The 26,350-nt window shown below is 37.5% G+C and overlaps 1 protein-coding gene and 1 long non-coding RNA gene across 6 annotated transcripts in view; one reads left to right on the top strand and one right to left on the bottom strand.

The window, feature by feature from the left end:
* The window catches only part of PEX5L (peroxisomal biogenesis factor 5 like), an 89,246-nt gene that overhangs the window by 6,154 nt on the left and 56,742 nt on the right, over positions 1 to 26,350 (bottom strand). For 2 of the 4 annotated variants that reach the window (XM_015871884.3, XM_015871885.3), the window contains 11 exons: positions 18,840 to 18,951; positions 16,289 to 16,498; positions 15,022 to 15,151; positions 14,490 to 14,586; positions 9,363 to 9,458; positions 4,486 to 4,602; positions 3,496 to 3,639; positions 2,608 to 2,678; positions 2,049 to 2,246; positions 641 to 806; positions 115 to 272 (listed from right to left, as the gene is read on the bottom strand). In XM_015871884.3, coding sequence (XP_015727370.2) covers positions 115 to 272; positions 641 to 806; positions 2,049 to 2,246; positions 2,608 to 2,678; positions 3,496 to 3,639; positions 4,486 to 4,602; positions 9,363 to 9,458; positions 14,490 to 14,586; positions 15,022 to 15,151; positions 16,289 to 16,498; positions 18,840 to 18,951 — 1,499 coding nt within the window. The remainder of the gene's footprint in view (positions 1 to 114; positions 273 to 640; positions 807 to 2,048; positions 2,247 to 2,607; positions 2,679 to 3,495; positions 3,640 to 4,485; positions 4,603 to 9,362; positions 9,459 to 14,489; positions 14,587 to 15,021; positions 15,152 to 16,288; positions 16,499 to 18,839; positions 18,952 to 26,350) is intronic. The other 2 variants (XM_085513242.1, XM_015871887.3) reach the window with 1 other exon arrangement.
* The window catches only part of LOC107318262 (uncharacterized), a 97,489-nt gene continuing 92,513 nt past the window's right edge, over positions 21,375 to 26,350 (top strand). The window contains exons 1-2 of one of the 2 annotated variants that reach the window (XR_001557243.3): positions 21,375 to 23,517; positions 23,692 to 23,812. This is a non-coding gene — a long non-coding RNA (uncharacterized LOC107318262). Of the gene's footprint in view, positions 23,518 to 23,691; positions 23,813 to 26,350 lie in introns of those variants that run through there. The other variant, XR_014933324.1, reaches the window with a different exon arrangement.

Below are 26,350 nucleotides of genomic sequence, written 5' to 3'. Positions count from 1 at the left end.
ATATATATATAAGCTGAGATAGTTAAACTGTATTCTAATTTTTCTTTCTTAAACAGCTCCATCTAGGAAATGAATTTTCACTTGGTAGATATGATCCTTTTTTATGTGACTTACCTGTACGCTCCTAAGTTGATGCAGCTTATGCCTAAATTGTATCTGGACCTGATGAAGCCAGGTTGTATTTCTAAAGCACGTGTGTAGGCCTCAACGGCTTCTTCGCTTCGATCCCCATTTGCCAGGGTTGCTCCAAGACGGTTCCATAACGTGTAGTCCTGGTGAGAAAATGAGTTCTCTGCTGTAGGTGTCAATAGGGGGCATAATAGCTCTTCTTTGATTGCAAAGTAAGGAGGACAGCAGGAAATAACAATACCATGTTCTCTCTTCGTTCATACAGAATGGAAGGTTCTGACTCATGATTATAGGCAGCTTTAAATAACCAGTACAATTAGTCATTATGCAGCTAAAAATCAGACGTACATAAGTCTACTTCTAAATGGGGCTGTCTGATAATTAACGCTTCTCTTTCAAGTGTTAAAATTTTAATGACCGAAGCAGCATCTCATTAATATTGGTCTGATCAAGAAGGGAGGGAGAAAACTGTGAAACTAAATTCTTAAAAATGAAAAAGCATAAAATGTACCTCTGGCCGAACAGTTAAAGCAGCACTAAATGCATCTATTGCTCTGTTAAATTCTCCATTCAGGTGGAAAAGAACTCCAAGTCCTGTCTGCAAGTCAGGGTCTATCATGTCACCATTCTGGTGAGCAGCCTCCAGGTATAAATCCTTTACTTCTTCAAGTAATGAGCTAGACAAGGGTGAAAAATAACATGAAGTAGCATCTTATAGTTCTTTGCATAGCTAGAAATCATAATTATTGTACTTGATGTTTCAGAAATGGTAGACTTGGAAATAAGCTGCTTCAGCCCAATCACAGCAGATACATGCTTCCTGATCCTGCTGCAAACTCATTCTGAAACAAACAGTTTTACCTATTACAATGAAGTCAAAGTGAAGCTATGAATCCAAGTAAGAAAACATGGATGTTTATTAAAGCAGATGAAATTAGGTGGGTTTCTAGTTGTACATTGAGTAGCCATTTTTGGTTCTGTAAAAGACTGGCCAAGACCCCTGAAGATGAATGTCAACATTTCCATCTCCTATATCTGCTGTAGGCTTTCATAAAACCACACTGTCAGCTCTGGGTGATGAGGCCAGAGTAGAGCAACACACTTAGAAATTAAGCTGAACTTGCACATTACATTTTAGCTTATCTTGTCAACCTGAGGCTTGTTAGTGATAAGGGAAAAACATAAGGCCTGACTTCAAAATGATATGCAGTGAGATAGGACTATTGTTTTGGCTCTATAAATGGTGTTTATGCCTTTAATGAATTTATTATGAATTTCAAACTTCAGAGAGATTAATTTATTGGCCTCGTGAAAGCATGATGAAAGGCTGCCAACTCATGATTTCTTTTGTAATTTAAAATGGTTGCCAACTCCCTTTACAGTATGCTGGGCTACAGACAGATAAAATGACTGCACTGTTTCTTTGTTTAAAAACAGAATGAGTTTTAAACAAGCAGATGCTACCTCCCAAATATATTTAGTGAACTGAAGCCATGTCCCATGGCAAAATGGCTGCTGTTCCTGGATTCTGGTGGCTTGGTTGGGATATAGGAAATTTGATGAACAATGGGAAGAACACACATGTAGAGTGATACAAGCCTGGTGTGAATTTGGAAGCAGTAGAACAAGGATGTGGGAATAAAGAAGCTGCAGACAGGGTAAATAGGGTTAGTACAAAGTGGTGGGACTTGAGGCAAAACATGTCTTTTGCTTGCAGTTTATGTTAACTTCCATGGATGGAATAATGTAGTCCTCAGTCTGAATGTACTGTTTGTTTCCTATCCCTGCCTCTATGGACATTTAGTTTCTGGGTTTCCACCACAGGGAACAGGCTGTACTTCTACACATTAGGGGCACAGCATAAACCATGGTCTGCAGTGGTCATTACATTTCAGCCAGTAAGATTTAACTACTTTTACCTTTCATCTGAGGTCTTGGACATTCTCCTGGTGAGTGCTGGGGACCCTTTTTTGCTTTTCGCAATATACTTGTACTTTGGATTTTGCTTTATCCAGTTTCGTAGAGCTTGGTAGGCTTCCTGTTGATGGCCTGTGTTAGTATAACTGACAGCTAATGCCATCAGAGCTTTTAGGTTATTTGGCTGCAGTTCCAAGCACCTAGGCAGAAAATAAAAATATGTTGAGGTTTTATTTTATTTATTATTTTTTAGGCAATCATAATTCTTGAGTTCTTTCAAAATATTAAATAAATATAAAACAGTTTAATATGATTTTTAGCTCTCCAAAAATATTTTTAAGACAAAAATCACTTTCTTGTGAATCATCTCATGAATTATTTCATAAAATAGATCTAATCAACCCTCTGTTGTCACTGGGAAGATTCCTACATCTGTGTCAGTGCTTTACTTAGTTAAATAAATAGTTCAAGGTACAAGACAAGTATGAGGTTAAATATACTGAGGTCTCCATTACCCAATACTCATTACACCCCTTAAATAAGGAAATAGCAGTTATCTACCTTTGGAGGGCGACAATGGCTGCTTGCTCATTTTCATTCTCTGCCTGGGTTATGCCCAGGAACTGCCAGGCCTGCAAAAATGATTATCTTAGTTTGTTATATAGACCCAAGTGCAAACAGTTGCAACTAGCATCACTTCCAATCGAAAGAATAATAAAGATAGATCTGTTCAGCAGAAATTACAGTTCTTGCTTCAGTGTACAGACCAATAGTACAAATCAGTGCAGTTCTGAATGCATTTGAGCATGATAATATTTATAATCAGTTGATGTGAAGGTATTTAGTCAGTGTAAAAACACATGCTGGTTTCTCAAATGTGAGTTACTGTACATTTTAGTGTTGCTAGACTACTATAGCAAACACTGAACAACCATGATTAAGTTCTGTATGTTTAAGGGATTCTTTGGGCACAGGAATTCTCTGCTTTTTGAAACACTGCTGCTTATTTTACCGTGTCAACAGATTCAAAGAGATCTGTATAATTACATTGTAAATAGTTTTAAGGTTTCATTAATGTTGTGGAAAATTATACACTTTTAAGAAAAATCTTAAAATTCTTGTTAAATCAATTTTTTGTTGTTGTTGTTTTTAATGTTAGTGTTTAATAAGTTGAAAACACCAGGAAAAGAAGTGAAACATTTCATGTATTGCCTCTCTTCAGTGCTCTTATAATGACAATTTGGCAATTCTGTAATTTCAAAAATAGATTCCCATCTTATGGAGAGCTCACCATTCTCTATTTCAGAGCAGATATTATTCCAAAACCACCATAATTGTTCAAGCTGTTTCAGTCAGTCATGACTAGTAAAGCTTTGAATAATTAAACCATTCCATCTTTGTATGCTATGTCCCCTTTCCTTTGTCAACAAGAGGCACAAGAGTGAATACCTCTGCATCATTGGGCTCCTGTAGAATAGCAGCCTCCAGGTACAGGATTGTTACAGGCAGGTCACCTTCTTTCATTTTTTTCAGTCCTTCCTCAAAAGCACCTGGCCAGTCTTTGAAAGGATTTTCTGTATGGAAATAATATCCCTGGAGAAGAGAATGAAGAGACCCACATTGAGCCCTGCAGTAAGTGACAGCAACTACAAAATTGAATTATTCAGTATATTCTATGAATATATTTCATATATAATATATGAATATATTAACCAGGAAAAAACAAATGAGCTACCCTGTAAAATTTAAATTACAAAAACTGCTTCTATTTGTGCTCTCTGTATATTTACTTGATCGCTGAAGTTATGCTTAATGGTTCTTACATTGGGTGTCAAAGATAATGGCAACAGCTCACATTGCAGTAGCAGCAGAATCGAACCTAGCATGACCCCAGTACAGCCAATTTATGGAAGAAATGTTCATCTTCAATTAATTTTCAAGACAAATAATTGTGTTTCAGGTGCCTGAGTTGAATTTAGGGTCTTTGTCTGTTTGTTTGTTTTGGGATTTTTCTTTAAGTTTTGCTTTTTTCTCTTGTTGCCACTGCGGTGTAAAAACTATATGCTGGTATCAGCTACATAATATATGCCAAATTGAATCATACAGGGAAGGGGATGAAGAAGAGTGTTTCTGTGTGCCTGCCTGGATTTTTTAGTATTTGGTGCTCTTCCTTGAGTGGCTTCTTCAAAAGTACCGAGGCTCCAGCAGTTTGCTTTGCAGTCCATTTGGCTGAATTCACACACTGTTTGAGTCTAAATGTATTCTCAAGATGGTACTCTCTCAAATCTTATCCTGCTTACAGCCAATTTAAAGAGGATGAGTTGTTCTGAGTAAAATAAGGTTCCACATCCCAGAAGAGTTTCCTTGGGATCCCATGAACAGCTGAAGCTCATTTAAAGATTTCATGGGCAGTGTTTGAAAATAACTTCGTGGTGTTACCTTCTCAATTGTAGAGATGGTGACCTGCCCTGGTGTTTCCTGGTTCTCTGAAATCCAGTTCCTGCGAGCCATTTCTTCCCATTCTGCTTGCATTTTATCCCAGAACTCTGTGTCTGACTAGAAAAAAAAGACAAAAGAAAAAATGAACAACAGAATCCTAAAATAAAATGAAAGGCTTTTATTGCACTTCTTTTAACAAGTGACAATTTTGCTGAGCAGCATTCATTCTATTAATAATTGTGCTGACTGAAATACTACAGTACAAATATGGCATTCCATATAATTAAATTTCATCTCCTATACTGGAATGTATTTCTTCATCAGAAAACTCTTTATCTCAGAGGCAGCATATGTTCTGTCTGAAGCAGGATTTGCAGCAATTTACACTATGTCTTGTTGATGCTAACAGTAAATGGTTACTTTAAAATCTGAAGGAAATGAATGGTGCTAGTTTCCAGCCAAAATGAAATACAAACCCTAAGTATACATGCTAAAGAATAAGAACAGTTAGAAGTTGCTTTAAAAAAAAACACCCACAAGTGTCCTACTTTTATGGATTCAGCATAGTTTTTACTACGTAAGAGTAATCACCAAGCATAGGGAGTGTGGGGACAAGATATTTAATAGAAATGGGGTCTTTTGACAGCAAAGAAATCCTAATATTTTTAGGATCACAGAAGGGTTTGAGTTTGAAGGGACATTTAAAATAATCGAGTTCCAAGCCCCATCTATACCCAGAGTGCAGTTTCTCCGTTTATGTCAGAGAGAATTAATAATTCTATTGAGGTATAGACAGAACTATTTGGGGATAAGGTGCGAAATTATTTAGAGACATTAGGAAGTTGCTCACAAAGTTTTGTCTGAATCTATTGTAAGATTGATTGCTCTTTGGTACAGTTCTGCAGCCAGGCGTGATTTGCAAAATCTTAATCTGTGAATGCGTGACCTGCCACAGCTCTACTCCTTAGGTGCGCAGGAAAAGGAAAATGCAGACTGTTAACAGATCAAGAATGAGTCAGCAGCCAGAATATTTGAGTCTGGATGCAAAGAATAGGACCCACAGCCAGTATCAGTAGGTGCAATTGCTATAAATCACAATGCTGTTTACGACAGCAGCGTGCATGCCCTTCCTACAGATCTAACAGGCATTTCCTTTTGGTTCTTGCTGTATCGCCTCCCTTGGATATCCAGTACTTCCTTCCAGGAGGCTCAGACTTGTATGAATTATGCAATTAGCAGATCTGTGAAGATACCTGCTATGTTGCTTTGCGGACTAGGGAACAAGTGTGAATCATTCATGCCCAAAGAGAAAATTACATTCTTTTTAATAGAAGCAAACAGAAGATGACAACTCTGTTACACAACAGCTTCTGAGGCTTCAAAATTTGCTTTCATCCCAAATTTGAATGAAATACAGTCACTGAAATAGTTGTGAGATTGTGCTGAAATGTCCATTTAGGAACTGAAAAGGCTGGGATAATGATTCAGATTGCTCCCTTTTTTATCAACCATGAGCAGAAGCACTTGAATCACTTAAACTATCCTGTTCAACAAATGTCTCCATGAACTGTTTTGCATTCAGTGCAGATCTGCACTGCACTGAAGAAGAAAATTACTTGACCATGTTTTTACTAGAGGTAATTTTGAGATGAGGTAAGGTAGTGGAAATTTCCTTTCCTGCAGATTAATGTTAATATAACCACTATAGATACAGTAATTATTAATGCCTTTCAAAGCAGATTAAGTTATAGATCTAATGATATGTATCTATATATGATATTTATAATAGTTTTTTCTTCCTTGTATGCTTCCCACAAGTATCACTTTCACAACCTACTGACTTGGAAGCATATAAATCACATTTCTTCAGCATATATAAAGCCACCTTTAAGTGTTTTAAGCAAAGATGGAAGTGTTTTTAGGTCTTAAATTCAAATTCTGTTGCTCAATTAGATATTTGTTACCCACCCAGAATTTTACTGTGTGCACTTAAAAAGCCAATGAATTACTATGTGTTTAAGTATCCATGCTTGATGTTTATAGTAAATCCAAAGTGGAGGAAAAATGAGGTAAGAGGAAAGTTATGCAATAACATCACTTATCTCGGCATGTGCCACTTGGACATGGGTCAGGACCCATCTGGTATTTAGCAGCTGTAACCAGGGATTTGCATGGTTGGGCTGCATGGGCGCTTCCTTTGTGTGCAGCTGACCTGTGAGCTTAGGGCTCAGTCTTAGGGGTCTTGCACCAGCTACAGCTTCCGCAGTGCATCCAGCACTTGTGGTTTCTGAGGCACACGAGGCAAAGTTACATGGAGCAACTGGATTGTGCTCAATCTTGGCACCTGATAAAATGCCATAACATTACCATGGCAAACTCCAATTTCAGTATCAGAGCAGTTCAGTGTCCTTGAGGAAGAGGATCATAAATATTACACAGTCCTCATTAAAGACCTAAGTCTATTTTAGCTGTTATGAGTAGCAGTTTTCCATTGACTTCAGTGGCAGGGGGGTTAAATTAATATTGAGTGCTTCTGAAGATCTGGCTTCGACTCAAAACTCTCAGATCTAATTTTAACTCCATTTGCTATGTGACTGGTGCCAATTATTTCATTTCAGTGTTTTTCCTACCTTAATGCCGGCAAATTACTTCGGTCACATCAAAAGTTTTTGGAGCAGTTGAACAATTTTAACATATTTGCAAATAATTTGCAACATTTGAGTGAAATGACAAGTAGGGAAAGTGTTTCATGCCATCTTTTTCCTTTCATGGAGAATATTCTGCATTTTGTCATAGGGGCTATTCTTACTCTTGGTGTTTAAAAATATGCTGAAGCAGTTAAACAAATGAGAGGCAAAATATTATATTTCCAGGCTCTTTGCTTCCTATGATAGAATGGCAGGGAGGAATACGAACAGCTAAGTTATGAACTTCCATGTTTTCATCTTTTTTTGTTAGAACTCTCCCCTATTGCCAGTACTCAATTTGCAGTGTTCCTTTTTGACCGGTGCATAAAAAAACCAAAGGTTTGCAGTTGCTCTTCCTTTGAATTATTGCATCAATATGTTCGTCAGTGTGAATGACAAAGTACATTAAATTTGTGCACATACTAATTATTACTAACTACTGTTGTCACAAAGTTTAGCTGTAATATGTCCTGATGCTTCATAGCAGTACATTATGCAGCAAGGTCTCATGTTATGTTGGCTTGTAAATAAAATGATACGGAGAGGAACAGTTTAACGTTTCCTTTATGTAACCTCACAACGCTGTGGCATCTGCAGCTTTATCTCTACACTGGAGAAATGAGGCATAACAAAATATCAGAATTGCTTTTTTCTGTATCTGAAATGTTTCTCTGTTGGAAGTTTTTCCACTTCCTTGTTTTCGTGTATTTTAATTCTAACTCATTTCCAATAGGATGGTGTAGAATAAATATAACAAATTTATAAACATAATATGTAAATAAACATAATTATGATAGAAATATAATATGTATAGATATGAAAAGGATCTGATTTCCCATGCTGGCATTTATTTATCTGGAAGGATTCAGTGTGGTGCTTGGAAATTACGGCGTGAGGCTCCTTGTTCTCTCAAGTTTGTATCAAAGGAATGTGACAAAACTTAAATCTCGTTTCCAGAATGACAGATAAGGTAGCCAAGTCTAAATGGACCGGATCAGCAGAAGGGAATTTAGACCCTCTCTGGTAAGAAAAAAACCCCACCTAATTTACTTACATCTTTATTCTTTAAAGAATCCCCAATGACACAGATATCCTTAAATGTACTTAAGAACGAATTGCCTTACAGATTTTCATTTATGTCAGAATTTGACATCTTAAAGCCGTTCCCAAAGCTCTAAAGTGAAAATTGGGTGGAGGATAAAGTTTGGTGTCTTCATTTACTGAACTGTTAATTAATTCTTTTTGAGGCGGACCACAAGGAACCTGAGATTTCCTTCCTTTTCTTGATCCGTTTTCTGGCTAATCTTACCACTTGGAGCTTTCCCAGTTGAAGAGTATTACAGAAACATCCAAAACCTAAAAGAGGAATTTTTGAACAGTATATCTGTTCTCTTCTCAAGTAAGCACTAATTGTTCTGAGCTGGCCTGCAATTTATTTCAATCACCTTAGATTTCTTAGCACTTCATTATCCCTAGGTGAAAATTCAACTCTTTTCATATGCAAATGAAAATAACTGAAAGGTCTTGAAGAATCTTCCCCTTTTTATTTTAACTACCTGGTCCAAGCTTCTATTTTAAGTATAAAGAATCGCTCAGACTAGCGGCTACATAGTTAAACATTTAATTAGATCATTTGAAATAGCTGTTTTCAAGACTGTGTTAAAGCATTTTAATAATTTTTGGTGTCTTAGAATAACCTTTTAATGTGCAGGTTTTTTAATACAATACATTCTCCCTGTTATTTTACTCTATAAAATATTCAGTAATGTTTTATGATCTTTTATTAGCCACAAAACACATCTATTTTTCCTACTTAAAGTCTGGTTTCCACCATTACAATGAGTTGGTTTGTGTCTGAGTGACTACACACATTCAGTTACTGGGGTAAGAATATCTTTCATTCATACCTTCAGTTTGGAAGTGCTTACATTTATGAGCAATTTTCTTGACCTATTTGCTATAGTAAGGCAGAATCAATTCTGAAAAGTTCATTCTCATCATCTCTATTTATAACTAAGATTTTATATTTTGTTAAGAAAGTAACTGATATATGAGTAACTCCAGGAACCATATCTTTTCTCTGCTTTGAAAAATGTAGTACTTTCTACATTTTCTTCTCTACCTGTGATGCAAAATGAATGTGAAATCTGTAGAATGTTAACTGAAAATGAAGAATAAATGAGGTAATACCTCTACAGCTGCCTTTGCTCTTTCAAATTCCTCTTCCAGTGAGTGATTTCTTGAGAGAAGAGGCCCTCCCCAACGCTGCTCCTTAGTTGATCGCACCTGAAAAAACAAAAGAATCAGGACGAGATGATACTATCTGCCAAGTTTCTGAGCTGTTTCCTTAACTGCTTGGAGCACTAAACATCCTTTTTCTTGGGCAAAACTAGCTGTGTCCTTATAAGAATTTTCCTATGGTGTATAGAGATCATTCCTCATTGGAAGCAGAATGACTTGTCTTTCCTAGAGTTTTCTTATTCCTCAAGATGCTTTAAAGACAAAAGAGAGCCAAGAAAAGACAATGAAAGAGAGCTGGGCTAACAGAGGAATAGATGGCTCTTTTGTTAACTTTCATCTTAATTGTTCCTACTCCGGTGTTATGACTGTGTCAATGCATTCCGCCCATTGGAGAGCTGGGTTTGCTATGACTTTAACAGGAGGGATGAATCCAATTTACAGTCAGTAGTGCTCTGTTCTGGGCTTTAATATCTGTCAATCCTATTGGAAGTGCATAACCATTTCCCCCTTATTTCTTTATTAAGAACATTTTATTCATTCTTTTTGCATTAAAGGCACAGTATAAAAACAAGCAGCATTCAGTGATGACTTAGAAAACAACTAAGTGGCTTAATCTTGCTAAAGACAGCTCTGACTGTTAATCTTTTCCCTTGTGTTTGTTAGAGGTTACACATATCGGCCATTTGCCCGACCACGATCCTAACTGCATTAATTTACATGATGATATTACTGATGACTGTGCTTACAGTATTTATTTGCAATAAGCCACATTGCTGGAAAAAATGATTTTTCTCATTTCAGACACACTGGGCTGTGTCTGCAAGCGTTGGAATGTGCCTTACTGGAATGAAACATGCAGTGCATTCCTTGTATGTTCACATGATGTGCAACGCATGGTCAAACACCTATGACTTTCTGTGTATTCTCATGTCTTTTTAGTGAAAAAGATGACATACCTGTGGCAGTCTAGCTGTAAATTCCTGTGCTCTTTAACAATACATGGAACTTCAGACAAAAGATTTAACTGTTTCAGTCTGTTTCTATGTCATATAACAGCATTTGTCACTTAAACATCCTTAAGATGAAAGTGATGTTCTACCGAGAATAAATGGAGGTTGCCTGGATTACGTGTCTTTGAGGAAGGTGCTTGGATTTAATTTAAAGTTATCAGGAGACCTTAATCTTATCACTGTTTGGAAATTTAATTGACCTCCTTGTTTCTCTTACTCCTTTTAATTTCAGTTTTACAGCTATTACCTCTTATCCTTTCTCCAGTAGTTTAAAGCTTGTTTAGTACTCCTTATTTTCTCTGTGGAAAGATACTCATTACTTTAATTAGGTTTTAATTGTCTTTTAAATGGTATAAAGAGATTAAGATCTCAGATCATTATGAGGCTTTTTTTTTCCCCCCAGATCTTAACTTTTTTTGGTTTCTTTTACTTTCCCTCTTTAATTGGTTATAGCATTAACACATAGCCGTGCAGATAGCAAAATCACAGAATCACAGAATGACCCGGGTTGGAAGGGGCCTCAAGGATCATGTAGTTCCAACCCCCCTTCCTAGCAGGGCTACCTGTAATCCGATCAAAGAACAAAATTCTGTTGATAGACGTTAATTATGTTCCTCGCCTTTTCACTATTTATGAGTTGACTCTTGCAAGATGTTTGACTGCATCAGCTTTAGAATCCTTTCTTTCCAGTGGCTGTAATTTCCTTAGGTCAAAGACAGTGCCATAAATCATGATGCTTAGACTGATTAGTACTGTAGAATGGGAGAGTGAGCTTGCTAAGGCAGTAGAGAGGTAAGGGAAAGAGGATAAGAAAGAAGCATAGAAGTTCCTTCTGCTCTCAGTCAGAGGGGAAAGAAGTAAGTAGAAAAATCCATGTGAGCTGCGTTTGCTTATAGACAATACAGAGTCATGTTCTGATTTGTGATAATCCAGAAATGAAAAAACCCGCATGTAGCAAGCATGCTGCCTTTCACTAGTGCAGGAAGAGAAGGGATGGAAATGGAGTGCCAGCACTGGAGAACTTCACTTCTCCAGCTGGTGATGGACTAGGACTCTGCAGCCACATCCCTAAGGGGAGCCAAATGTGTATTATGGGTCAAGGTGGAATGGGTATGTCTGAGGTATGGACAGTCTGCATACACTGTGGTTTGATATGCTCACCACTCTACAGCGGAGGTGCTGTAGTTGATCACTGGCTGCTGTCTTCAGGGACAAAATCTTCCATTCCAGTACATTTGTGCACACTTTCCTGTGCTTGCAGTCTGCTTATGTGCTGTTGGACCTTAACTGTTGGTGAGAGGCTTAAATTATAGTCTTAACTTTTGAGCAGGTCTTCAAATAATGAACTAAATCTGTCCCTTGTAACTTAGTTTTGTTAGAGTAACTGGCATATCCTAAAAGAGCCAGGCCATTCATTAGTCTTATCACAGCTATTTGGAAGAAATGAGGAATAAATTATGCATTCTAAATATTGCAGCCAAAACTGCAGATTTCTAATGCTCTGCAGTCTTTGGGATACATCTCAGTCTAAGAGTGTTGAAGTAGTAGCATTAGGTGTAGTTTTTAGTGTGTCAAGGGTTTTTGTGTATGCATTCTGAATGACGAATACAATATCTAACATACCTTGAGAGGACCAAGATTTAAATTGTATTTTGAGAGTTAAAATATCAGCAGAATTCATGCATATACATTTGAACTTCTTATCTCCTTCTCCTTTTTGGTATTGTCAGAGAGAAAACAAACCTTCAGAAAACCCATCAGTGTAAGGTGTCCTGTACCAGTAGAACCATAGCAAGGAACTTTTCATTATGGCAGATAAAAGAAAGAAAAAATTTACTTAGTCCGATGCAGTTTAAGAATAGGAAACATGTGTTGTGAACAGAATATTAAGAAGGAAGTTGCCCACATCCAGTGCCAGCTACCATGCTGCTGCCCTGCCCAACCTTCAAACACATTTCCTCCTTATTAATTCAAAGTTTGCCTTTGTGATTTTGTATGACATAAGTGCTGGTAAACACAGGATTTTGTTAAGAAGATTGTATAATTTTAATGAGAATGTAACCTAGTTGCTTAGTGTTTCATTTTGAGGGACTAAATCTAACATGTCAAAGATGAGTGATGATAATGATTGTCTCAGAAACTGCTGATGGCTAACGGCAGTAAGTTTGACAGGATGAAATCTTTAGGGTAAGGCAGCGTCTGTTGCATATGTGAAGGTTACCCTTTAAATGAGACTGACAAGATCTATGGAGGACAAAGTATGGAAAACATATGCTTTGATAAAAGAGCTAATGTGATTTCTTTTGCAAGCAGATTAAGAACTCTATCAAGACAGATGAGCCTGGTTTTTGGGAACTGACAACTTCAGCAGTCCAAATATAAGCAGACAGTGAATGAAAGTACTAAATGTCTGTGTGAAGTATCCAAAATAAGAACTTCAGGTTACTTATTTACATTATTAATTACTGGGTCAGCATTTCATGACTTGAGGGGATTGCAAGTTCAAAAAAAAAAAAAAAAAGCAGCTTATAATGAAGCAAAAGAAAAGTGAAGCATCAGATAGGAATTTCATATTCTGCCTGTCCTTCAAGTTGGCTGGTTCAACTTAACGCTTCTCTTATTTTAAAATACTGTTCACTTTACAAAATACTATGGAGATGCAGATGATCGAATCTAAACCAAGTGAGAAATGCTAGTTCTTGCTCTTGCAGTTATTCTAGTGGAAGATAAACAGGAAATTGATGTGTAAAGCAGAGATTTTATATACTGAATTTGCCATTGCTTTTTCAGAGAGCTGCAGCACTTAGATTCTGGAATCATCTACTTGATTTACTCCCACCTAAGTTAAACATAAACTTCCTGGGCTTTAGATCTACTAGACAAGAAAAAGTGTTTAGGGGTTCTTAAAGATGAGAAGGCAAAAGCTTGTGAAAACGTGCTGTCCATCTAAGACAGATGATATTATGCAACAGATCTTTTCCATTAAAGTGTATCTGTATTATATGGAAAGAAGACATCATGCATTGGAATTAATGTTAGGCTTAACAAGGGGGAGAAATCCTGTTCGTAATGTAAAAATGGCAGGGAAGAAAAGAAGACTTTTTCTCTAATAAAAACACAGAAATGAGTCTCTTTCTGTTTTCTGCAAAAAGTGGTGCATGATCTCAGGAAAGGCGTTTGGCAATTTGGTGTCTCATTTTTTCATTTCCAAATGGAGCTATTAACTTTCATCAATTTCTAGATTTTCCATCTGACAGAAAGCTTCTCAAGTGCAGGCATAAAAATAACCGTGGAAGAAGAAAAATTGTTTTAACTAGAAGTGAATCCCATGAAAACTCTTTCCCTTGCCTGTAGCGTGAGCTGAATTTAAAAACTTTTGGTTAAGAAATAAAACGTAGGAATGAAGGTGAATAGGCAATGTGAACTAAATGGATGCATATATAAATGTATGTTTATACCTACTTATGCATACATACACATATAATGCCATACAACTTTCAGTAATTTCTACAAAGTCCTGTTCATTATTACCCTATGATGGTGGAACTGGGCAAATCTACAAACCTGCAGCCCTCTGTGTTGGAGTTCATTTTCCAGCAGGAAAAAGGCCTTTTGAACATATTGTTCCCCTGCTTGTAGAGATAAACTACTAAACAATATTGGCCTCATGTATTGCTTTGTCATTTCCCAATTTTCTGTATTTCTTATTGACCAAGAGACCTTGAAAAAAAATTATATTACAGGGATAAGCGACAATTACGAGTTCAAATTTCAGAACTGGAAGAAGGGAAAGAAGATGCTGCTGTAAATTGTACTTTGAGGTCTTTTTGTAAAGGAAGGTCACAGTTCCCTGCAGTATTAAACTGAATGCTTGAGATGATGAAGTAGTTAGGCTGGTTTTGTAACATTAATTTGGGAGCTGTGTGAAGATTCAGCTGTATAAGGATTTTAACTAATGATCCTGAACATATCCCTTAAATATTTCTTCCAGCATGCGAGTAGTTAGCCTGTGGGACAATTCTTACTTGCCTCTTTAATGTTACTAAATCTACCAAATCTCTCTTACCTGTATTGCAGGTGCTACTTCTAGTTCTGATGTTGAATCAGTGTCGAAAGCGTTCTTGACATTAGTCAGCTCAGACTGTGATCTATTTTCTGTGGACCTAGAAATAACACATTTACAGACTCATCACTGTACACTAATACGCTGCCTTTTGTGTTTCAGGCTTACAGCCCATGCTGTCCAGTTAGTTTATTTCTGTTAACTGAGTTGTTGAACTTGGTTGATATCAAAAGTGCTTGGAGCCTCCTGGGTGTTCTTGCTACTCGGTTGTTCAGTCCCATGCAGACAATAGTTAATGCAAGAGAATCAGGCCTGATTCACCAGTAAAGCACTGAGCATATATGGGTATGAACATAGTATAGTGCAGGGAGATGGTGTCTCTAGCACTTCATAGCAAAGCAAAATGAGTCACTTTTTAGCAATTAACCACGACTTTACAAGTCTTCAGCCTGGCTTATGTGCTTTTATGCGTGTGTGTGTGTGCGCCATATTGTAACATTCTTACTTAGAAAATGAAGGAAATCAAAATGCGTACCATAAAAGCTCTTTTGATGGAGCTCTAGATGATGATGTTGACGTCCGTTCAGCAGAAGGATGGACCTTGCAACTCCTGTCTCCAGGAAAATTGACATCATCCCATTTCTCAATCTGTGTCTGAATATCAACTGAAAGATAAGAAAGGAAGATATGAATCTTTCAGAGAAACTGCTGTTTCTTAAATTAATTATCCTCTGTTAAGTTCAGAAGAAATTGTGAAGCCAATTGTGCCACCAAATATTATTTTAAGGTTTATTTTGAGGTCCAATGTATACAAATGCTGTGCACCTTTCTTGCAGAAATTCTGAAAAATTATTTGGAATTTGCAACATTTCCTGAATAATGATTTTTAGAGCCGTGTTTCAGCTGAGATGGAATTGTTTTCTTCAGAGTGTCTGGGATGGTGTTACAGCAATCACGGTCAAAACGTCAGTGTAAATCTTGATGTAAAACCAATGATTTGTGTGTCACATCTGATGAAAATTTAGTTAGGGATATTTAATTTCTTTGTATTGCATTCAGATTGCAGAAATGGAACTTCAGGTGACTGCCGTTTACAAGTGACTGTGCAGGCAACCATAGGATTCAGTTATACATTGGACTTGGTTTGCAAAAATGAAATGTTTAACTCCCGTTTGATGATAAAAGTTCTGTAAGAGAATTTCTGTGCTGATGAATGGAAACTTTTTTGCCTTGGTATAAATTACATTTACCTTGCAAATTTCTCAATTGTGATGCAAGTAATTTAGTTTGTACGGAACTAAATTAAGTTCACCTTTTCCAAAGCTCATCAATAGGTCACGCTTGGCAGGATATTGAATTGTGTTTGGGTTTTTTGTTTAAATGTGTTTAAGGTTTTTATCAAGAATGGAACTTTTTTCTCTACAATGCATGGTGAAACAGTAGTAAAGAAATATTGTGTATTTTTTTGCAACGCTTGCAGTTCTGAAAAGGACACTCAGTGCAGCCTGTCTTTAATGTGGGTCCCTTACCAGTTTCTCATGACATCCCTGTAGATTTTTCTACCTTTTACTGATCCTGACTAAATTCGTTTTTGGAAACTCAGATCTTGATTTGCAAATTTACCGACAGCTTAACAGGTGTATTGAAAGCGGCAAAATGTTGACACAAAGTTAAGTGGATGCTCCCTCCTCAGTTGCAATGTGACAAAAATTCTAATCTTGCTCACTATTTTGTGCTTCTAATGAGGTGAAACTTGTGCTAAGCAAGGCTCTGTAATACTGATACAATAGCTACACTCTTACCTAAATCTAGTGAAGACTTGTCTGAAACTCTGACAGTCTGAACTTTCTGTTCAGTATCCACATTGATAAGGTCAGAATTGTCTGTCTTCTTTCTGTGGGTTGAAGTTTTTAAGCCTTCACCTCTTGATGGATTCTCTGATTTCTTTGCTTTGTTTTGGGTTTGTAAGGCAGGTTCACTAAGATCCAAGAGATCCAGACCTGTTGATAATACTTAGAGACAAAATGTTAGAATTCAGTGTTGTTTTAATTCAAATAGCTCGCATTTGTTTTGTTGCTGTTGTTTTTTCTTGGTCGGAACATAATTTAATGTATTAGATGTGACACAGATGTATCTTTCCAGGCTAAGGCTGTTGTCTAGCAAATTCAAATATAACTAGTGATTACAAGTGCTTAACTGTGTCAAGTATCAAAAAAACCTGATTTGCAAGAAAGGATTTCACTCTGAGAGTCTTAAGAATGTAGCCTTAGTCTACACTTCCTTCTGTTTTGAAGGTTTCCTGTACAATTGAGCATTTAGATTAGATTTCATTTAATGCTATGACTTATCATGTACTGATAAAAGTTGCTTAGGGCACTACTGTTGTGCCACACGCCAGTAAGGAAAAAGAGAAGAGTGGACTGCTTTCTCTAATGTTTAATTGGGAGATTTCCTTTTCAGAGATGCTGAATTATGCTTATTTTCATTAAACAACTATTTAAAATAACTTAAAAAGCATATTTCTGAAAAAAAAAAATTGAACACAACTTTTTTTGTTCTTGAAGACAACTCACCTTAGTTTTTTAGTACTATGTATGATTAATTCAACCATTGATTTGTGGCACTAAAGGATATGTTTTGGTAATGGAACTCAGTAGGTAAGGTTGATGGTTGGAATTGGAGATCTTGAAAGTCTTTTCCAACCCAAATAATTCTATGATTGCTTGATTCTCTAAGGTTAAATATGTTCTAACCTTTTACCCTCAGCGATTCTGGACAAAGCTTAATAACTAGAGAGGCAAGTTCATGTTAGTTCAGTCTGGCTTTTTTTAAGATTCTTCAAAAAATCACAGCATAAACTGTGTTTTTCTGTAATTAATTTAAAGGGATTGCAATCAGATTCTATCACAAATATTAGAATATGTTGCTGGTCATAACAAATGTGAAGTTTGTGAAGATAACAAATCTTTTTAAGGTAGGAAAGGAACCAGAGAAAACAAGAGCTATGTTTGATTTGTCCGTGTGTTAAAATTTGGCAGTAGACACCCTATTTTCCAAAGGCTGTGTATGTTAGAGATGCAAAATACATATAAAAGTTGAGAAAGAAGAAGTTATGCTAGAAAAGCTACAAACAGAGCTAGCTCTAGCATGGAGAATATGATCGTAACAAAAAGAGAGCTGTGGATCTAAATCATGACTGGCAAAGGATCTGAGATTCTAAAAGTTAAGGGTTTTGCTGTACTGAAAGAAACAAGGTGCAAAAGGCTGTATAGAAGACTGTAATGTAATCTTTTCCTCCTGGAAACAATCTCTGTTGCCTCAAATTTGGCCAGCATCTCTTGTCAGAAAAGAGTAAGTTCATGGTTATTAACTGTATCTACAGTCATTGCTGTGTGTCCTTTTCAGGATAAATATTGCATGTAATTATAAAATATATTGCTTTAGCTTATGAAGATTATATCTGTATGTAAGCCAGATTTTCATTTGTAAGTTATTTGAAGAGTAACAGTTGAAATTCTTTAGCATGTAAAGGACAGGAATAGCTCCTCTTCATTATCATTCATAGGGGAGGTGTTTTTGGCATGCGAATTAGTGTTGTCTCTTGTAGTGCTTGTTCTTAGGAAATCACCAAATTTCATTAGTCTTCATAGAATAAAGAACTTTGATTTTGTTATTAAATACATCTGATACTCATGGCAGGTAGAGGACTCAATACAGAAATAGGATATTTTGTTTTACAACAAACAACAGTCTTAAACAAACTGAAACATTTATTTTCATCTCTGTAATATCTTTAGCTACCTAAAAGGAAATAGCATTTACAAGCGCTCATTTAATTCAGTGTTCCAATTTTGTTATTAGAACTCATATACTGTTTTAGACTTATAACAATTAGATATGGAGATAATCATGCATCTGTTAATTAGTCATTTAGACATTTTAACAATTTGAACGTATATAGATTTTAATTAAATGGTTTCTAACAAGGCGAGTCGCTGTATAAGATAGCAATAGAACACAGTAATTCTATTGATTTTATGCTGTCAGTCAGTCAGCTTAAATACTTTGAATAGAAGATGACCAACTTCTAGAAGCACTTCTGCAGGGCACTACATTTCTCTTAAGTCTTTCAGGATTCACACTTTATTGTCTGGATCACACCAGATTTGACCTCAAAAGTGATGATTGGTGTTTTTTCACATAATAGATCAATCAATTTTAATTCCAGTATATAACTGTGTGCAAATAATAGCATATCTTTTAAAGTGACTTAATGAAATCACTTGACAAAATGCACAATAATGAAAACAATTTTTTCATCTCAATTGAGGGATAGTACAGAAATTAGTTTACCTGCAGTATTTGAAGTTACAGGCCTTGCAACAGCTTCTGGTTTAGTTTCACAGAGAAAGTCATCAATGGAGGGACTCAGGAGGGGTCTGCTTTCTTGTTGCTCATTCACTAGCTAGCAACAAAAAAACACAGGGTCACAGAGCGTTGTGTTGGGTTGCGTGGTTAAAGAAATGAAACGTTTTTGTACAATACTGTGCTATATGTTGGATTGTTAGTGAGTAAGAGATTGAAATGAGGAGATGCACAAATAGCTCCAAACTTAAAAATACATATTATATATATATATATATACATATATATTTCTGTTTTATTAGATTCCACGGCAATTATTGCATACTCTTGCTTATGGGGCTGAAGTATTCAAGGTGTGATGTAGCTTCCTTCAAACCAGTCAGTGAAGTTGCCTTCTCTATCACTAGGAGACTAAGCAGGGCTCTTTAGTATTTGGAAGCAGTCTGTTTTTTCCCACTGGTATCATGCCTCCCCACAGAACTTCCTCAACAACATTCCATCCAGACAATATGCATTAGCCCATTAAACAGTAACTTGCTGAGACAGAAAACACTTCTCTGCAATACAAGGACATATGAATGATGGTGGACGGTCCCTGGTGAATTTATTAACTTCCTGCATGAGTTCTGACTGTGTGAAGACTCATAATACAGTTTGCATTTATGAGTAGTTTTCCTTTTTGTATTGGAATTGAAGGGGCGCATTGGTTTACCACTACATAAAAGAAATCTCCATATTACAGGCTTTCCATGTGTTAAGTATTTTAAAAGATTAGCAGTAAAATAGTCTCATAAATAAAGATCTCTTCTCTACAGTTATGCTCTGAAAGATCAAGCCCAAAGGTGAGCTGGATGGACAACTGATGGTGTGCCCCGCATTGATTTCATTGTAATAATATGAATACGTTTTCTCTGTCTCTGTTACTTTCATCTGGAGCTCTTTCAGCCTTACTGTAATCCTCTCTCCTCTCCTCCAGTCCTTTCTGTTTGCTCTTTTCCTGTTGTTGAGTTATCCAAATGTTCTCTTATGTATATTTGAACTTTTAAATTGAGGATGCCATTATGGAGAAAAACTGAAAGAAAAAGGCATTCCTTTATCCTCATTTGATGTTTATTAATTACTAGTATTTAGCTACCGTAGTGGTACTGCCACTGAAGTTACTATGGCAAAACAGCTTAGGTTCACTATTGTTAGTTACTTGATTTTTGTATTCCGATGTAGCGAGGAAATACTGGGGCTTTTGAAATAAAAAGTTCATAATTTTAATAGATCAAACATTTAAGCTGGTACCTGAGGCTGGCTGGCTGCATAATTTGTGCACTCATCTATTTGCCCAGAATCTTACGGTTTAGTACTGAAATATCTATTTATATGATTAACATGAGACACAGATGAATGATTGCTTGCCCAACTGTGTGTAGCAGAATGTGGAAATGTGGGCACTTACTTAAGAAATCTGGCAGTGATACTGTCTCAAACTCTAATTCTGCATGCTAAACCTTATAAGGGAAATTAATCAGCTCTTTTATAACTATCTGCATTGAACAATCATGTTACTGTCTCAAGTTTGCTAAATCTTAAGCTTGATTGGAAATTGCTTTTATACCAGCTAAACAACTTTGATTTCTATTAAAGGTGGCTCTGCTTTGTCCATGTTATCTCTAGCTGTATACTTTTACCTACTAATGGTATTTAAGACTTAAGAGGACTTAGGACATCTCTATAGATGCATTTTTCTGTCTGTCCTTTGTTGATCTGTTGGTGGAAAAAGACAAGGGTGGATGCCTGGTTAATATTTGACCAAACTAATTTCAGTATTTTAAAGGTTTATGATCAATTCCAGATATAAGTAAAATTTGTTCAAATACTTCTGTATTTTCATTCTAGGATGAAGCATCAGTAACGGCTGCTGCACTTTTACAGTATATTCTGGGGAGCATAACGTCCAGCAGGAGGATTGTCAAAGCATCTGAGTCATCTGTGCCTTTATTTTGTGATAAGCTACCAACGTAAGGAAAAGTCTGACATTGCTTGGAGTGGGGGGGGGGGGGGGGCAGGAAGGAATACAGAAGAGTGACTGTATGCTACTAGTGATAACTGTATATGTAATAACTTCATGTGAAGTACTCTTTCCATATCTATGCAGGTATATCAGTAGGGCGTATCATCGTGTACAATTTAAATGCTTATCTTTCCCATTAAGTTGCATGCAGATTTTCTTTAGTAGGAAAGAATGAGGAAAGGAAGAAATGAATAGGGATCATATATCATAGAGATCAGCCAAGATCACTCACTGGCAACACTGGTGAAAATCTGAAGTTCAACTTCAGAGGCAATTCACTGCCCAAACATGTTGGCAGAGCTGAGAATAAACTGTGGGAGGAACAGCAGTAATTCTGAGAATCACAATCGTGAAGGAAAAGGAGAATGAAATAAAACCAATCTCATGTTCTCATTGCTTTGACTGATGTGTGAAATAGCAGATGTCTACCATTTATTTTTATTGTTTTTTCCTTTTCAAAGCTGGTTTGCACATTTCTTTATTATGTTGTTTATATATAAGAGACCAGCTCAGCCACAGGACCTCATTAGTACAACACCAGAATTATTGTTCAAAGTCCCTTGATAAATTTTTTCCATCGAATTGAAGGATTTAGGGTGACATCTACTTCTTCATAATCAGCTTTGCAAGCAGACACTGAGATTTAATTTTAGTTGTGTCTTCTTTGTGATGTATTTGCAGTGTTTTTATTTAATTTGGAAAAAAAAAAAGGTTCTCTGACTCTCTCACTACATGAATGTGTACACTAAATTCATCAGAGATGGGCCACAGATTATCAGAGGGATAAAGAAAGTATTTTACAATGAGACTAAAAGCAGCTGACTTGTTTAGCCTTAACAAAATGAGGACTGTGTAGGAATATGATTTTTCTTCTTGTATACATAAAGAATAGGGGCTGGATGACCTTGGCGGAGGAAATCTATTTCAGCTATAAAAAGGCTGGCACAAGAATGAAGAGATCTAAGCTGGCCATGAAGAGATTTGGTCTGGAAATTAAAAGAATCTAAGTATCACAGCAGTGATGTGTATAAACAGTATTGTTTTAGAGGGTGAGACAAAAAACCTAGCTTTTCCAGCAAGTTTTATATACATGGCTGCTTATGATGTGATTGCTTTTGAGACATTGAGCATGACCCAGAGGATCCCTTCCAGTCTTGTCTCTTATGCTCTCATGACTAAGGACTGAAAGTTGTAGGAGTGCCTTATTAAAAAGATTGTTCCTGTGAAAAACAGTGTGCTTTCAACTGAAGTATTGAGGTTGAAACATGAAAGCAAATACAGGGTCAAGTATGCTAATTCTTGGTGTATACAAATTACATATCTATGGCAATGCAACATTTTAGAAAACTGTTTCTGATGTGAAACAGGTGTTCTGTGATGAAACAGACCTCAGAAGGTTGAATACTGTCACGAGCTGATGTTTTTGCTGTATGTAAGTGGGCAGAGAATCAGGTTTCTGACATTACTGTGTATGCAATGCCCCTTGGTAAGTCCTCAGTCTCACACACTGGATTTCATTTTGCTGCCTCATATCTCGTACCAAATTTATCCCTGTTTTCACTCAGCTCAACTATTAGAGTTATATCAGGCATGAATTTGGAGTAGTGCTATAAAACATTCATGAGATGAAAATTATTATCTATATTAAAGTAATAATTTATGGTTCTCAAGCACCTTTCAGGGTGAGTATCTCAGAATGCTTTAAAACATTCATGAATCAAACCTGGCAGCGCCATGGAGCTGAGAAGAGTTATCTCTACATTGCAGACAAGAGAAGCAAAGGCAGTGAAGGAAGCCGACCAGCATCCCATGGTGCTGGGAGCAGGAGCAGGCTGCTGGTGCTGCACAGCACTGAGCTGTGTGCTGTTTGTACAGGTGCCAAGCTGGGTAGACTCAGCCTGTGAAATTATTGATTTCTGAGCACTCATTTAGCCCAGTGAGTACCATAAATTCTCATCTTGTCTCGGAGAACTTAATTTTTCTTTACAAAAAATCTATTTTAATTAAAAACATGCCTTTAGCTGAAGCGTGTCTAAAATTTGTGAAGGATGACATTTCCAACCGATGACAATGTGAAGGATCTCAGTGCTGCACCTAAATTCAGATAGTTTTACATGACCGACTTCTGGCTCTGAGCAGCACCACAGAAAAACCCGCCTTTTCTCCCGCTCCAAAAAGCATATCTGTGAACTCTGGTGCTTTGAGAGGGACATGAGGGGAGCCAGAAGCATCATTTGCTGGCTAATATCAGCCTCATTCCTCACATGCATTCAGAGCGTGGGCTATTTTGTACAGAACTGAGCTGAGACACAGAGGCCTTCTCAGAAGGCAGTTAGCGCTGCACCAGAGGCTGCAGATGCAACATTCCACCGCAGCACTGATGGGAATCCCCACACCTCCATTTTCTGTGCCCTGCCACCTCATCCCCAGCTGCATTCCCCCACCAGGACAGTTTATTTCTCACAGCTGTGTGCACTGATGGATTTTGCCTTCCTCTGTACTCAGGTGTGGTTTGTGCTCTTTGTGCTGTCCCCGGAGCGGCTGTGAGGAAAGGAGGTGGCGGTTTGTGGTGGGCCATCTCTGGGTGCTCCACAGCGGTGAGAGGTATGTATTGGTCTGACGGGCAGGGATTTGGGGTCAAAAAGCTCTATAAAGTCATGGGTGCGTTAGAATACACGTGTGCAGGAGCTGGAGGGAAGGCATTGCTCTAGAAGAGGGGGAGTGGTGGCCCCACTGAAAAGGCATGTAACTATGAGGGGACTTTCTTCTTCTCTCTAGCAAATATGCGGCCTGGTCTCAGCTTCCACCAGTCACTTGTCCAGCTCCTCCTCTGCCCTACATTCATCCCTCAATCATCCTGTGCTGTGTTTTTTCCCCTTGCAAAGGAGCACCATGCTTGGTAAGTTTTATTCTCAGAGGCACTGCCTTGTGGGCCTGTGTGGGCACAGCCAGCACCCAGCTGCTGCTATGGTGACAGTCTGCTCTCATGTGAAAACTTATTTCCCATCCCTGGGTCCTCTGGTGTGTGGCCTTAATGCAAGTGCCTCTGATGGTGCTAATGGTGGTGATATTGTAACATATTCTGCAGGATATATGGAGAAAAGGTGAGAAAATATGGAGAAAACAGGAGAAAAGGTGTGGTCTATAGTACAGCAGCCATGAAGGCTTTGGTTTTACTTTGCTCTCAATTTGCAGTTTATGTTGTGAAAACAGGTTTATGACATGCCTAGACAATAGCCTGATTTTGCAAAAGGAAAAAATAAAGTTGTGCTGGGAGGAAGTGGGTCTGTGGCATGAAAAGGGGCTGTGAAAGGTTTACACAGGGGAGCTGAGCACACCTGGTGCTCAGTGGGTCAGCTGCAGCTGTTTTTAGATCCTCTTTTTCTATGTTTCTGATGTTTACCTGTTTGCAGTACACCATAAATGTTTTGTTTCTTTTTATTTTTTTTTTCCCCTTTAATATTAACAGAGCGTAACGTAATGCAAGTCTTTAAGATAAATGATTTAGGAGCTAAAATGTGGGGTTCCAGCCAGGCAGAGGCAACTAATTAGCACCTTTGTTTTGAGCACATAGTGAACTAGTTCTCTTAAATTGAATGCCTGCTTTCCCTCCATGTTCAACAGGGAGAGAGAGATGACTGGAAAAGCAACTCCAGAGGGAGTGCAGTCTGCCTAATTTAGGCCCTCCCTCAGGGGGCTCTTGAGGGCTCTTGGCTTTTTCACCCATTCTGTATAGAGCTTAATTTAGTAGGACTGGTTCAACAGGCACCTAAAAACTCAGCTCTAATTAGCTGTACAGGTTTACTTGAATGGGATTTTTACCAATTTTGTCACTTTTATTGCTCAACAAATAAATTTAGGAAGCCCCAAACTGCAACTGGATAACTCCCTGCGCAGCTCAGCAGCAGATAGTGGGTATCGATGGATTTTGCCCTCTCAGTGTCCTGGGGAGTGTGATTGGGCTGTGAACTTGAATGATCTGTCTTAGAAATCTCAGGGGATAGTAATGAATGGTCAGTATATGAGAAAACAGGAATCTTTTAGTTTGGAATTTCTATAGGAAAAGTAGCGTTTGGGAACTTCCATGTGAGAGAAACTTGTCTGTTACTTGAGTGAGGCTAGGTTGACTAGTGAACTAGATGTAATAGTTTCAGTGCTATACTGCTCTTTTAGATTTTAACCTAACCAGAGGTTAACTTCAATTGCTAATAATTTCTATTATATATTTATACATGTAGCAACAATTTCTTGATAGTGCCCTTGAAAGTTCTCTTCATGTATTTAGCACACCACAGTCTTTAGTGGTGATCACAATGTTAAGGGGAAACAAGCAATTTCTGTGGATTCTCTTCCATTAACTAGTTATTTCTAAATATTGGTAAGCTGGAGCCAGATCTAGAATTTGAGGTGGTTGTTTAGTGAAGCACAAATTGAAGTTCTGTATCTACGGATCGCAATCTTGGCAGGAAAAGTAATGGGATCCCTCCCCTTTTTCTCAGAGGGAAGCTTGAAAAAGACATCCTGACAAAACCAGTAGTTTCATGCTAGAAGTTGAAATTGCACAAACTGGATTTTTCTTCCCCCGCTTTTCTAGCATGTCTATAAGTATTTCACAGGGAAAAATTACACCACCAGCAGCCACAGTTTTATTCACAATCAGACAGTAAGTGTGATAACTACTTGACTTCTTGCATTATCCTTGTGCCAGGGTCATACTAATTTTTTCTATGTCACTCTAGTGTGAATTTATGTCCCAGCAAAACTGACATTGCAGCCACATATTTGGTTTTCACAGGAACAGATCAATATACATGGCATACAGGGTAACTGACTTCTACCTAACATGAATTGTGGGTAGCTCTAAAATGGAAACAAGCTTGTTTTGCCCTCCTGCAAATAGCACTTTGGTGTTGCTGCCTCTCTGAAGACTAGTCTTGCTTGGCAGGTGATAACTGCTACTCCGTTGCTAAGTAGTAGGAAGTGTGTGTGCTGGCCTATGAATCAGAGGTGACAGTATCTTACCTGAAATCACAGAAGCCCAGCGATTCCCTGGGGCATAATGCCCCAGAATGACCCAGAGCTTGTGTGAAGGCTGAGAAGCTGTGGGAAGTTTACTATAGACACCATATTGGATATTTAAATTCACATGAAAGCAGTGTTGTTTAAAGATCGTGGTTGATATCTAAATCGATAAATGATAACGTTTGTTGCATCTTCATACACAGCAATGGTGCTGACTGGTGAAAACTATTGCCATGTTTGCTGTGTCACAGTAGCATTCTGTCTGTGTTTTTTAGTTCTGACCTAGAGAGATGATGGTGTGTAGCTGCAGTGTGGGACTAAATATCTCACAGTTCCCCATCTATTTCCCTCTGGTCTTTGGATAAAAAATCTAACAGGGAGCACTTGCCAAATTTGGGAATAGTATCTGGCTCCT

The sequence above is a fragment of the Coturnix japonica genome, chromosome 12, assembly GCF_054131305.1.
Source record: "Coturnix japonica strain WE chromosome 12, WE-NBRP24, whole genome shotgun sequence".
NCBI classification, from domain to species: Eukaryota; Metazoa; Chordata; class Aves; order Galliformes; family Phasianidae; genus Coturnix; species Coturnix japonica.
Note: the sequence above shows the minus strand (reverse complement) of the source record. Positions and strands in the feature narration are given on the sequence as shown.